This window comes from Chionomys nivalis, chromosome 19, assembly GCF_950005125.1.
Source record: "Chionomys nivalis chromosome 19, mChiNiv1.1, whole genome shotgun sequence".
In the NCBI taxonomy this organism is placed as follows: domain Eukaryota; kingdom Metazoa; phylum Chordata; class Mammalia; order Rodentia; family Cricetidae; genus Chionomys; species Chionomys nivalis.
In genome coordinates this window covers 19127810-19142648 of record NC_080104.1, presented here as the reverse complement: position 1 = coordinate 19142648, position 14839 = coordinate 19127810, and the positions used below count along the sequence as shown (strand labels likewise).

At 42.3% G+C, this 14839-nt stretch overlaps 1 protein-coding gene across 1 annotated transcript in view; it reads left to right on the top strand.

Moving 5' to 3' along the window:
- Pkhd1 (PKHD1 ciliary IPT domain containing fibrocystin/polyductin) overlaps positions 1-14839 on the top strand; it is a 428039-nt gene that overhangs the window by 21793 nt on the left and 391407 nt on the right. Inside the window, exons 11-20 of the mRNA XM_057751507.1 lie at positions 4251-4352; positions 4563-4658; positions 7321-7462; positions 8002-8116; positions 9410-9688; positions 10896-10985; positions 11072-11162; positions 12474-12616; positions 13674-13801; positions 14450-14625. Of these exons, the coding sequence (XP_057607490.1) occupies positions 4251-4352; positions 4563-4658; positions 7321-7462; positions 8002-8116; positions 9410-9688; positions 10896-10985; positions 11072-11162; positions 12474-12616; positions 13674-13801; positions 14450-14625 (1362 nt within the window). The remainder of the gene's footprint in view (positions 1-4250; positions 4353-4562; positions 4659-7320; positions 7463-8001; positions 8117-9409; positions 9689-10895; positions 10986-11071; positions 11163-12473; positions 12617-13673; positions 13802-14449; positions 14626-14839) is intronic.

Sequence of the window (14839 nt, the reverse complement as noted above, 5' to 3'; positions counted from 1 at the left end):
TGCATTCTTCCAATGCTTTATAACTTGCCTATTCTGATGCTAAGCTGTGGTGTTGCCCTCTGATGGTCAAACCTTGATACTGAAAGATGAATACTGAAATTGGAAACTTGCATGAAATTGTGAACTCAGTTCAGCAGTAGGCCCTTGGTTATTTAAAGAGTGCACACAGTGTGTAGGTTTTAATATAATGACAAACCCACTGAAAATGGGTCTGTGGGAGGTTCAGATTTCAGAAGCAGCAAAAATCTGCCTCTCCAAATGAGAAAGCTATCATCTCATAGATCGTGGGACAAATGTCATTCATTCTCTAGACAGATGATGCTGCTGGAACTGAATTCTGACCCTAGCGTGTCTTGTCCTTAAATAGTTGTCTAGTGTGTTTGAGAGATGCTGTGAAGAAGCACCCATACTGAGGGATACACAGTGACAGGAGCAACAAGATGATCAATCTCTTATTAAATGTTTGGCATATAACTTCAGTATTCATTTCTTTTAACTGAAAGATAGAGTACATCACCATTAGTTTTCTATGGAGAAAACAGATTAAGAGGGTATGCAACCTGTCCAAAGGTCCTTTCAAACTGGTGAAAAACCCCCATGCATGTAACTAACACCCTTCAGGAAGCATGCTGTCTCTGGTACCTTGACTCAGGCTTTCATGACTTTGCTCTGATTGTAGAGCCCTGCCATGCTGGAGGGGCAGGCTGACAGTATCCATTATCATACATTTCCTGGGCTGAAGACTCAGAGGCATGAGCATTTTCATAGTAGTGGCATCCCTGGGGATATGGACAATCCGTAGAGTCTGGGGCTGAGCCTCTGCAGACTGGTACTCGGTAACTAGTCCAGTGTGGTTAAGCCCCTAAGTTGCTCAGCCTGGGCTGAGTATATATGAAATGAATGATGTGATGCTTTTCCTTTTAACTCTAAAGATTGTCTAAAGCAGCTGGTGAGGAAGAGGATTTGAACTCACCCAAAGTTCTCTGTCCTTTTTATGATCGTGCTCACAGAATCACAAATTCTTTCGTTTTGTTTCTCATATGCTTCTTAAATATGGCATGTCTATTTTTATTTTATTTTATTTATGAGACAGAGATTCTCTGTGTTGTGCTGACTGTCCTGGAACTTGGTTTGTAGATTAGGCTACAACTCAGATATCTGCCTGCCTCTGTCTCCCAAATTCTGCGATTAAAAGACTGTGCCATTACACGTGGCCGGCACATCTATTTTATCTGTATAACCACTGAGCCAGGGCTGGAGAGATGGCTCAGAGGTTAAGAGCTTTGCCTGCTTTTCCAAAGGTCCTGAGTTCAATTCCCAACAACCACATGGTGGCTCACAACCATATGTAATGAGGTCTGGTGCCCTCTTCTGACCTGCAGGCATACATGCAGACAGAATACTGTATACTTAATAAATAAATAAATATTAAAAAAAACCACTGAGCCATTATGGGCCCCATAATCTCCTGAATAGCGTGCTCTCATGATTTCTAAGGGTTCTGACTTGACATTTATCCTCTGCAGATCCATGTTTTACCCATTTGCCAGGAGTCTCTATATCAAGCAACCAATTGACTCTTCCTCACCATGCACATCCTATAAAGCAGTGGTTCTCAACCTCCCTAATACTGTGACCTTCTAAAGGATTTCATCATGCTGTGGTGACCCCCCACCATAAAATTATTTTCATTGCTACTTTATAACTGGAATTTTTCTACTGTCATGAATTGTAATTCAAATATCTTACATGCAGGATGGTCTTCGGCAGTTCTCATGAGAGGGTCACTCAGTCCCCATTGGGGCCATGATCCCACAAGTCGAGAAACATTGCTCTAAAGGATTATCATCTTCAGTGAGAAACAGCTCAAGAGTCTGCCTTCACCTACCTTCTGTGCTTCTCCAGCTCGCTGTGCTCCCCTTCCTCCTCCCTGCCTCACTTCCACCTCTCTATCTATTCTAACTACACTATATGCAAATTTTGCAACCTTTTCCCTATTCTGGCTATTACTTGCTTTAATATCCCCTCTCCCTTTTATGTGGTCATATATATATATATATATATATATATATATATACATATATTTCATTTTATTCCTGAATCAGAGTCTTAATATATAACTTAAGCCAGCGTTGACTTTGTTAGACCCTGGTTTCAACCTTCCTGGTTCCAGGGCTATACCTAGATGTACGCCTGCATGCTTAGCTTCCTTGGTGAGTTTAAACTCATCAGTTCAGATATCATTCCCAGAAAGTTTATTCTCTCCTTGGTAACCCCAGTCTCTCCTGAGCCTTTCTCTGCCTCAGAGCCTCTCTAATTTGGCTGACCTGAAGTACTGTAATTAGATTCCTTATACATGCACTTCCTTACCATAGTCACTGACTTGAAGAAAGGATCTACTCCAAATTTGTCTCTATCTTCCTAGTGCAATCGAGTAGCCACTATGAATATCAAAAAAGATTGTGCTACCACAGCTGTCCTAAAAGGCCAGAAACCCTTTTCTTTTGGTGAACAATAGTGAGCACAGAGACCTGCAGCTGCTCCAGATTTCCGGTGAACAATAGGGAACGCACATCTGCAGCTGCTCCCGATGTGGAGGATAAGCGATAACTGAGTGCTCACCTCTAAATAAGACACTTCCTTAAATAAATAACACACTTCCTGTAAAACTGGAGAAACACCGTGGGAGAGAGGACAGAAAGAATGTAGGAGTCAGACAGGGAGGGGAGGCATAAGATGCCACCTTCAGGCATGGTGTAGTCACTGCAATCCTGAACTCGCAGCAGCTGCAGTTAACCTGCATTGGACCTGCATCCGCACAGCCAGGATGGCCCATTAGCCATTAGTTATGGCGGAAGGGGGTGTCATGAGATCTTATCCCTCTCTGTTTAACTATTGGAAACTGAAAGATTCTGGAAGAGGGGGAGTCCTTGTCTTGGGTTTTGGACCCACTGATGAGTGTACCAAGTTCCAGGGGAAAGTACTGAATTTATGGTTGAAAAGTCACCCCTGACCAATCTCAGTGGGTCACCAGACAAAATAAAAAGACTCAGATGTGGGAAAAGGATTCGTAGGGATGGAAGGGTCTTGAGAGGGTGGGAGATGAAGGTAATTTATTAGAATGCATCTTATTCACGCATGAAGATGTCAAGGAGCAAAGTAATTTTTAAAAACAGATTCCTATTTTGAACTTAGAAGCATTCATGACCTAAGTAAATACACTTAGTTTATGTCATGCTCTGAATATATGTTTACTGAATATTATAGTTATATATATATGTATATAATTGCAAACTTATATACATATATATACACAAATACATACAATTAACTTATCAAAGATCACAGCTCTTCTTCACCCTGAAAGGAATCAAACTTCAAACTGTGGGCATTTAAAGAAAGGATACAGGGCTGAAGAGATGGCTCGGTGGTTAAAATCACGCACTGATCTTGCAGACGACCCAAGTTAAGTTCCCAGCACCAACTGGAAACAACCTATAACTGCAGCTCCAAAGTGGTCTCATGCCCTCTTCTGACATCTGCAAGTGCCACCCTCCACACACGTAATTAAACCAAGTTTTTAAAGAAAGGATAACATAAAATCCTTGTGGGTATTGCTATAGAACAGTGATTTTCAACCTTTCTAATGCTGTGACCCTTTAATATAGTTCCTAATGTTGTGGTGACCCCAATCATAAAATTATTTTATTACTACACCATAACTGTAATTTTGCCACTGTTATGGATCATAAAGTGAATATCTGATCTGCACCCTCAAAGGGCCTGAGACCCACTGGACGAGAACCACTGCTGTAGAGGCTTTGGCTTGAAAGCAGTGTGGGTGATTCACGTGTGCCTGTGGTTGAAGCCTGCAGCATGGGGAAGAACTAAGATTGGGGCAACGAAAATTCTGCCCTGTGCATCCATTAGTGATTCTTCCATGTGGTGTAAACTACTGTCCTCCATTGTCAAACCAAACCCTTGAAGTGAAGAGACATATTTCATAAGAAAGTATAAGGGGTGCAAAGACTTTTGCTGATACTGTGAGTGACCTTGCCTATAAATACTGATCCTCTATAATATATATTTATAGTCCTTTTTATTATTACGGACATTTAAAATGACAATTCGAAAAGCTTCAACTGCTGCTGGACTTGCGGCATAAGAATTATATTATGATGCTTTCTCTTAATGTCCAGCACACATCACATTGCGTATGTAGAAGCTTACATTTTTATAACCTCTTGCAGAAATCCAATCTGTGTTTCCAAAAGTTGGGAGCCTTGGTGGAAGAACAGACATCACCATTACAGGAGATTTCTTTGACTCTTCTGCCCAGGTTACCATTGCAGGTAATTGTATTAAAATTGATGAGAATTGTTCATTTTTAAATGTGGTGGGAGTTTCTATCTCTAATGACCCAGGACTGTGAAGGGAAGCTTTCTTACATTTTAAACATTCGTCTACTTTTTAATTAATTAATTAATTTGTTATGTGCGTGTCTCTCTGTGTGTGCATGTGTATCTGCAGGTGTATTTACGAACTTTACAAATTCTCCTTAGGCGTCCCATGTGACATTAGACGTGTGTCTCCCAGGAAGATTGAGTGCACTACCAGGGCTCCAGGAAGAGGAGCAAGGCTCACGGCTCCTCAGGCAGGTAAGGAAGTCAGCACGGCTGCTCAGTGATCTCTCCACTGTCATGCTTTGTCCCAACAATCTGGAAACATGTTGACTAGATCCCTAATGCCGTGGCAAAGCCTTTCATATCAGAGAATATCTCAGATTCATTGAGTTGCAAATGGCACTAGATTCCTAGCCCTAGCCATATGTCTAAACAATAGACTCCAGGCAGAACAGAACTGCAACCAAGACACGGCAGCTCTTGGACGGAATCCCCAAACTGACGCTCTGCATTTGGTAGGAAGGGTGTATGTGTATTGGCCGAGGAGACAGGAGCAGTGGAGCATGCTCTTTTGTGCTCCTAGCAGCAGCAGTAGGTAGGTCAGTGAGTAGGGCATGCTGCGGTATATCCAAATGCTGTTTATTTCCCCTGTGGGCCTTTGCCCGCTGATATCACAGATGGGGATATGCGGTGACATGGCCACCAGCATCTGCCTCCAATAGACAGAAACGGAGGAGGTAAGGCAGCAGGGTCCACCTGTCCTTAGTATGAAGCTCCCATATTTTAGCATTAGAGACTCTAGTGCAGTTAAGCATAAGGAAGGTTGGCAAGTTGCTCTGCGGAGAACCGCAGTCTGATGCTGTCATAAGGCACTGACCTAACCTTAAAGATGCAGTGAGCCAATTCGAAAGGCTCCGCACCTGTAAGCAAGCTGCCCTGCAGGAGCGAAACCTTTCTAAAGATGGGCCTTTGCTGTGTGGAGACAAATACAATGCTCTGGCTGGAGAATTCTGCAGCTCTCAGATCCCCAGTGTTTACTTAAGGACAGCTCCGTTCTGCGGAGACAAAGGTACTGAAACAAGTAATGCAAAGAAAGTGTTTCCTGCAGCAGGAAGCGGGTGCCAGTTCCCTTGTTGGGAATTTGCTGCTTAAGCTGCTCCAGCCGTGGTAGGACCGTTTCCGGAAAGCAGCTGTCTGAGTTAGTGATGCCCTTTATGAAAGCTTTTGAGGTTTGTCCCGTGGAAGTGGTGCAAAACTCCATGCAAAGTGGTACTGCTTCAACGTGCCTGATTCTTGTCCTCAGAAGACAGGATGACATTAGCATCTATTGAGTAGAAACCAGGGATGTAGCCAGTCTTGCAGTGTACAGCACAGTCCAGCAACAGAGCTGCCCAGAGTAAAATAGCAATAGTGTGGAGGTTGAGAATTCCAAAGTTACAGAAACATTCTTAACATGCTCCTAAGTCTCTGCTTTTCCCTTATTTACTGTTTATCTTTGGGCTCAATGAAGACCAACATTGGTAGTTTATAATAATAGTTATCATGGATATCCTTTATTGAGTACTCACTCTAGCTCCACATCCTTTCAGCTGTTGTATATTGTTTCTAGTTATTATTGGCCCTGTTTTGATGTATGAGTGAATGGGGACCCAGGGCATTGAAGAACGCTCCTAAACTTCATACCTAGTAAAGGGTGGAACAAGAATCTGAATGATCAGTCAAGATGACTATCCAATATTGATCAAAATTAGTATCTAGTATCAATGCCCATATGCTTTTGCCTTAAGGTTTTCTTAATATAAAGTGCACATTACTAAGTACAGCATCATTTAAATGCCACATAATTAAATTGTGCCACTGATTGGCTTTGTGTGCAGGTCAATAAATTGAGGTCATGATACTTGAAAATTTTAAGGGTTGGCAATTTTTCTAGGAAAAGGGAATTTTATGGAATAGAACTTGCAGGCTGAATCAGGGCTTTAAGGACACCAAAGTTCATGTCCAGTTTCAGAAGTCACAAAGTAAGGCCACACCACAGCTTATTATTGCAAAGGCCATCTTATCTGAACAGCACCATTGTTCCTTCATGTCCTCTCCAGGACTTGGCTTTCTTCTGTGGCATGCTGCTGAAAGGCTTCCTAGTCTCCTTTGTCCTCTGAGAGCATCTCTCTTTAATGTTCTCATTAAGTTCTCTTCCCAAGAGACTAAATTCTACTGGTGGAGTATCTATCTATCTATCTATCTATCTATCTATCTATCTATCTATCATCTATCTATCTATCTATCTATCTATCTATCTATCTATCTATCATCTCTCTATCTTCTATCTCTCTATTATATCTATCTATCTATCTATCTATCTATCTATCTATCTATCTATCTATCTATCTTCTATCTCTATTATATCTATCTATCTATCTATCTATCATCTATCTATCTATCTATCTATCTATCTATCTATCTATCTATTATCTATCTATCTATCATCTATCTATCTATCCATCTATCTAAATCTATCTTCTATCTCTCTTTATTATCTATCTATCTATCTATCTATCTATCTATCTATCTATCTATCTATCATCTATCCATCTATCTATCTAAATCTATTTTCTCTCTCTATTATCTTCTATCTATCTATCTATCTATCTATCTATCTATCTATCTATCTATCTTCTATCTCTATTATCTATCATCTATCTATCTATCTATCTATCTATCTATCTATCTATCTATCTATCTATCTTCTTTCCAGAAACTTCTTAGTATCTACAGACTCTCTCTTAGGACTCTCCCGTTTTGGTTTCTGGTGACTCACCTTCACAAATAACACGCACAGTGCCTTTCACTCTGTAATGTAAGTAGGATTCTTGTGAGGAGAAACACCACTTGGTTTTGGGGTGTACGTGTCTTACAGGCAATAGAGGACTTCTTTTTGAAGTTGGAGACTCTGTGGAGGATGTAGAGCTGACCGAAGCTACCCCAGGGTACAGGTGGCAGATTGTCCCCAATGCCAGTTCTCCGTCTGGATTTTGGTCAAAGAAAGGGCAACCTTTCAGGTATGTTGCAGATAAAGTGGGAATCCAGATCAAAAGTCTATCGACTAACTCAGGCCAGGTAGGACGCAGGGAACTATGCAGTGATATTTCTAGGGGACATTTGTCACACAAGCCAGTAACAGCTGGGGTGTTTGACAGTGTTCTCAAACAGTGTTGGTCATTCTGGTGAGCATAAGACCTTTTGTAGCTCTACAGTCAAATATGGACCAATATGTAAAACCCATATTTCCTTTACCTCTAAATCTGCTTTGGAGATAAGTGGTCTTCCCAGTGAAGCCTCTGCATTGTCCTGTGCTGTGGTCATGACCTCCTGAGAAATATAAAAGTGCAAAGGATTTGTGTATGTGTAGAGGCGGACAAACTGAGACTGTGCAGGCGTGATTGCTTTTTCTAGACTTATCAGAATAATCATATGGTTTAAGAGTCAGTTTTTTTCTTGTCATTTCCATAATGAGCAAACACAAGGACTGCTGTATGTTGGCTCAGTGGCCCCGGCCTTGTTTGCTCTCACCTGACTCTCCTGTTCCTCTGTGTTCCAGAGCACGGCTCAGCGGGTTCTTTGTGGCTCCAGAGACAAACAATTACACCTTCTGGATCCAGGCAGACAGCCCAGCTTCCTTGCATTTCAGTTGCTCAGAGGAGCCAAGGACTAAGGTACTCGCCCTCCTCTGGATTGCCTTTCCTTTGTTCACGGCCCTTTGCCCTTGAAAGAAGAAAGGATCAGAGAGAAAGATTTTCTGTTCTATAGTTGTAAGATACCACTGAAAAGCAATTAGGAGGGCTATAATAGTATTGTGAGCCTAGCATTATGCTATGTGTTACAATCTTGCTTATTATTTTTTATCTCTGTGAAATATGCACAGTTCCACTCAGCGTTGAAGGATTGTATGGCCTGTTTGGGACCACTTGAATAATAAGAGAAGTATCCACAAATCAAAATTCGATTGGTTTGACTCTCAAACTCAACCTGTGCCTTTTCCACTATGTTTGGGTTAGCATTATGTAGGAAGCTTCTTTTACCAGCCTTGTACTGTTGCCAGAGGTTTCTGTCCCACCCGTTCCCACAGCCATTCAGTCCCAAAGAAACACACAGAGGCTTATGTTAATTATAAACTGGTTGGCCTATTAGCTCAGTCTTCTTATTAACTCTTATAACTTACATTAACCCATAATTCTTGTCTGTGTTAACCACGTGGCTTGGTACCTTTTATCAGCAAGGCCTTCTCATCTTGCTTCTTCTATGTCTGGATGAGGACGGCAGATTGAGCCTTTTCTCTCCTCAGAATTCTTCGGTTCTGGATGTCCCACCTCTACCTCCTGCCTGGCTACTGGCCAATCAGCAGTTTATTAAAGCAATACAAGTGACAAGTCTTTACAGGATACAAGACCATTGTCCCACAGCATCGTACTTTTAAAAATCAGCCAACACCCACTTGTGCCTTTGACAAAGACTCATGATGTTCTTAGTATGCTCTCTGAAATCCATTTGCTCGTTGGAGAAAGACACGAGTTTTGATGAGCTGGAGCCATTCTAGGTCTTTCACACTTTTTTTTTTTTTTTTTTTTTTTGGTTTTTCGAGACAGGGTTTCTCTGTGGCTTTGGAGCCTGTCCTGGAACTAGCTCTTGTAGACCAGGCTGGTCTCGAACTCACAGAGATTCACCTGCCTCTGCCTCCCAAGTGCTGGGATTAGAGGGGTGCGCCACCACCGCCCGGCTCTTTCACACATTTAATGTTGTCTTTCCACCGCATCACACAGACATAAAGTGTGAGGGCAAAGGCTGCTCCTAAACACAGAACCACAGGGCCAAAGTCAGTGGGCTGTTGTAGGAAAAGTGTGGACCACCTGAAAATGTCACGTCGGTAGCTTTTGAAATGCTCATTGTCTGAGAACAAAGATGCAAGGAAGATTCACAGTGTTGAATGTGACTGACGTATTCGGGCACAGGTAGAAGTGGCCTCTGTTGGAGTTGGCACTGCTGATTGGTTCGACTCTTGGGACCGGAACGGGAATGAAGGAAACTGGCAACAGAAGACGACTAAGCTGGAACTATGGGGCGGTGCCAAGTACTACTTGGAAGCAGAGCAGCTTGGGATCGCCCCCAGCAGGGGAATGAGAATTGGGGTCCAGATCCACAACACCTGGCTGAATCCTGATGTGGTCAACACGTACCTTCTGGAGAAACACCAGATCCGAGCCCGAGCCCAGAGACTTCCAGAAATACAGGTCTGTGTGCCATGAAAATAAGCCATGGGTAGAGAGGAGTCTCTCTCAGTAGAAGGACAGCTGGCTGAAAGTAAGAAAGCCTGAGATACATTTACAGATACAGGATATAGGGTCATAAATATTAAAATTATTTTCAAACATTATTTTTTGTTTATGTGTATATATTGATTTATTTCTGAAATATTTAAATTCTTGGTAAGTCTTTAAATTTTTTTAGATTTATTTTATGTATGACTATTTTGCCTGAATATATGTCTGTTTACCATATGTGTGCTTGTTGTGTGTGTAGGACAGAAGAGGGTGTGGGTTTCCCTGGAACTGGAGACTGAAGTTATAGACAGTTGTGAACCACTACATGGGTGTTCAGGATGGAAGCCAGGTCCTCTGAATGAGTAGCCAGTGCTTAATTTTCCAGTCTCAGGTCTTTTCTTTGTTGAGAACTTATACCTCTAACTACAGATAAGGTCATTTACAAACACACAAGTGTGTGTGCATACACACACACACACACACTCCACCATAGCTTTTTGACCCATTCTGAGTTTATTTACCCATGTGTTGTGTTTATTTGTCTAATCTGTCAGGATGTGCTCCACGTCTTTGCTGAGAAACTTCTATATACTTTCTGTTGTTGCTTTTTCTATGCAGAGGCAATCAATGTAGACCCCACTTTCTACAACTTCTAGTTTAATAGTAACGTGGACATAAAGAACCACTGAGAAAAGGAGAGAAGTACAAGTGATTCATGAGTCCCATCTCAGGACGAAAGCATGATGTGCCCTGATGAGGACATCTACTGGGAGTGGAGTAGACATGGAATGAACCCCCGTGAGAGACTGGTGTGCTGGCTTCTGGCTCTCAGGCCTCTCCTTCAAGGCAGCATTTGGAGAGAAGGTCCAAAAATGAGATGTGCCGTGGCCACCTTTACATCACATCCTCTCGAAAGTGTGGTGTGCCGTGGCCACCTTTACATTATGTACTATTGGAAAAGCAACACAAATAAATAGAAAACCCCTCATTCATGTCATTCCAAAAAAGTTTCATTTGATGGTGACACTGTTTTCCAGAGGTTTCTAGATCATGTATATTTAGAAATCTGAAACTAATAAAATGGAAACAGCTTGTGGAGGGGCTGTGCTCTGTTCCTAGACAGACCCTCTGACTCCGGTCCCTGCACATCAGTGAATTTTGTCTCTCAACTTTTCAGATGTTGAATGTGTCAGCTACAGGAAGCTTTTTTCTTGCTTGGAACAATGTGTCTAGCCAGCCAGTTCCTGCCAATGCTACAGCCAAACAGGTGAGAGTCTCCTTCCAATAACAAAGGTGAGCATGGGAGTTTAAGGCCTGACATTTGAAAGACTGCCCTTTTATTCATTTTAATAGATCCAAACCACCATTGAGGAGCTGCTTGCAGTAAAATGCCACCTGGAACCCGTTTCAGCTCACATTCTGCTCCGACTTGGATTTGAGCAAGGTGTCTCCTGGGTTGACCAGCTCTGGTCCTCTTATCTATCACTGTTTTTCTCTTCTTTCTTAAAACATAGGAACAATCCCTGCCCAGAGTGTTAGTAGAGTCAGACAGAAGCAGGACCCTTGGGTCTGGATGGAGCGGCCCCTAGAGTAGCTGTGCATGAGGGAGGAGATGGTTGGGATGCCAGCCTAAGCAGTCTTCTGGGAAGTTCAGTGGAGAGAAACACTGTCCAGAGAGTTCCTGCTAAACGTAGAGAGTAGACATGGCAAGGGTAGCTTAAAAAAAATCTTGTTTAGTTCAAAATCAAAATTCCTATCAATGGCTTTTGTGTGTGTGCTGATGGAGATCAAACCTCAAGGTGTTGCAGATGCCCCTCAGGAGCTCTTCAGCCAAGCCATACTAACATCCTTTTAATTAAAAAAAGATTGAGACAAGTTCTCACTAAGTTGTTCAGATCAGCTTTGAACTTGTGACCCTCCTGTCCCAGCTTCTTGAGTAGCTGGGACTGCAAGCATGTACCACCACTTCTAGCTCATACAAGAGAATTAGTATAAAATAATGTAGGCAAGAAATTACTTTTCTTCTTCTTTTATTTATTCTTTTGTTTTTACATCTCAACAAAACTTTTCTCTCCTTCCTTCTTCCCAATTCCTTACCCCATTTCCCCTCTACTCCCCCCAACCACTTCTTCTCCACTGTTTCTCTTTAGATATAGGTGGCTCTTCCTTGGATATCAGCCTGCCAAGGTATATCAAATTGAAGAAATTCTTAAACTATGCTAATGTGCTTTATTGCCCTCCGCAGTCAATGGACAACACATTCTGAAACTATTCTTAAAGTGAACAAAAGTCTTATTGAGGGGCTAGGGAAATGGATAAGAATATTCACTACTCTTGCACAGGACTCAGGCTCAGTTCCTAGCACCCATCCCAGCTCCAGGTGATCTGACACTCCCCCTTGATGGACTCCCATTGTCTCCCACATGCACATGGTGCACCCCATACACTCAGGCACACATACACATAAAATAAGAAAATAAAGCATTCCTTTTTTCCATTGACTTTCCTTCTCTCTTGCTTCTCATTAGTTTTTCCTATGTTGGCACACAGAGAAAATGGTATTATTATTCCATGTTCTGTAGTAGCCAGAAAGGATTTCTCATAGCTAGAGCCTTCCAATTGGAGGGTGCTAGACCTCTGGGCTCTTCCCATCTCTCCTTAGGCTGAGAGGCCGATGTTACTGTTTTTATTTTATACACATACTGTCTTGTTTCATGGCGATGCCTATGTTCCCTTTTATTTGGATTACATACAGGCCTAGAAGGTTCCAGCTCTGATGGGGTCCTCACCAGTTCAACTGAGCCCTTCTGTGGCAGATTCAGCCTTGGTCAGCTTCGACACCTTATCCTTTATCCTTCAGCTGACAAAAATGGCTATCAGGGGGATCAGTACCCATATGTGAGTATCTATCCTCATGTTTCTGGACTTGGCAGGTTGGGAGGAGCTGGCATTATTTTCTGGGTTTGACACTAACATGACAGAAACACAAGGAAATGATGTAATTTGCCTGGTGCATTTTGAGCTGAAATTTGACATTTCTTAGCGGCTTCTCTCAGCCCCTACTTGTTGTAACCTAAGAATGTTACTGTTAGCAAGAAGGCCTATGGACATTTTTATTTATTTAGATATTTTATTTGCTCTCTCCTCTTGAGAAATAGTGCAAATCTTGCAGACAGACTCTGGTTTTGTACACTGATTCACATCTGTGTATTCTTAATATTTTACTTAAGTATGACATGTCTTAATTGACTCATCTCTGAAACAGTTAATGTGGTCCAGCTCTCAGGAATAGGGTGAAGGTTAATACGGTAAGATGTTTTGCATCAGTGAGGATTCAGCTGTGGGTAGTTATTATTATCATCATTATTTCAATAATGTAAATAATTAATGGATCAGGTGATATACCTACTCCCCTTGCATTTACTTAATTTTTAAAGAATTTTATACATGATTGTTGCATTTCTATAAATTTCAGCCTACCCTTCCCCCTTCCAACTCTTGTGTTCTCCTATTTCCTCTTAAATTCATATTATGTTCCTTTAACTATAACACACACACACACACACACCCTGGAGATTAGAGCAGAAGGAGGGCTAGCGCAGATTAAGTGACTCACTGAAGGTCCACAGAGGCCTTGGTTAAAGCAGGCATTTTATGACTGGCATACTTTAAAATCCTTATTGCTGAACATAGTGCTAAACTTTGAAAAGTCTTACCATTGAATACCATTTTCATCTGGCCTCAGAGAAAGCAGTTACTGTGTTATTTCCTGGTTTGGCTTAGGGAGTAAAGAATAATGCTCTGTGCTTCTGGATAGACTGAAAGTCTGAGGAAGGCAGGACCTAGATTCATGCACAGTGTGCAGCAAGATCTGCAGAGGGAGATTCTTGTCACACGGTGTCTGAATCGCAGCTTCTGGCAGTGTTGAACTGAAGGGCGTATTTGGTATCCACAGCTGTGCACTGCATACAGAAGCCGCATGAACAGGACCCTGACGATGACTGTTTCTTTCGTATTTGGCTTCCAAAATGTCACAAAGAACACCACTTGTGACTGGAGTCTCACGGAACCTCAGCCTGAGAGGTAGCTATGGTGGGGAGGTGTGGGTGGATTCTGCCTATTGAGGGGGTGGATTATTGAGGGGGTGGATTGCTGTCTTAGAGACTGTGGCCCACTTGAGATACTGAGTATGTCATTTGGGTGTCAGATTCTAACTTGAGACTTTGAAATATTTTGACCTGACAAAGTAGTTTTGACAAGAGATATGGTTATGAGTTTAGAAGGAACCCGACAGGACCCTGGCATCGTATTAGGGACAGAACTTTTAAGATGAGGAGAATTGAGACTCAGAGACTCTGCACTTCACTGAAGTGCATTCAGCAAGTGGTTCTGTGATAAATTGAAGGCACCCTGGTCCATTGATTCTGTTCCCTGTCCAGACATTTCTCATTGCTCTAAAGTTATTTTAAAGCTCAATGAGTCGGTGATACAGGAATACCCAGGATGATTAGAGACGCTTGTACTCCATCTATTCAAGATGCAAAATTGCATTGTTATTTGAAAGTGCTGCTGATACCTAGTGTCACAAATGAATGACTGACTTGAGATGTGACTCACCAGTGTTGTAGATGAAAGTAGTCTGATCCCGGGTGTGAGGGGCTGTCTGGTTCCAGTCTTAAGGAGGAGGCCCGGAGACTTTACCCAGAGGCTCCTCCCATTCTGCTTTGGCAGCTGGCAGTTCACTTGCATTAATCTCTGGGACACATGTGTGCGTCGCTCTGAGGATCTCCCATCTTCTCTGGCAAACACACCACTGCTGGTTCAGCGGATTGACATTCTTCCTGTGGCCCCGAAGGCAGGCCTGCTCTATCTGGATGAAATTATTCTTGCAGATACAAGCATAACAGGTGATTGTCACATCTGCTGTTCTCTTGGGCCTGCCTGTCAAATGCCTGTCTCAAAGTTCCACACTAGATGTTGTTTTTCTTTTCTGAAGGAGAGAATGGGTGGCTCTCTCCTGCTTGCCATAGTTTGAAGGCAAATGGGGTTGTCCTTATGCATATTTCCTTCGATGTCTCACCAACTAATTGCCCTTCCTTCCTTCCTTCCTTCCTTCCTTCC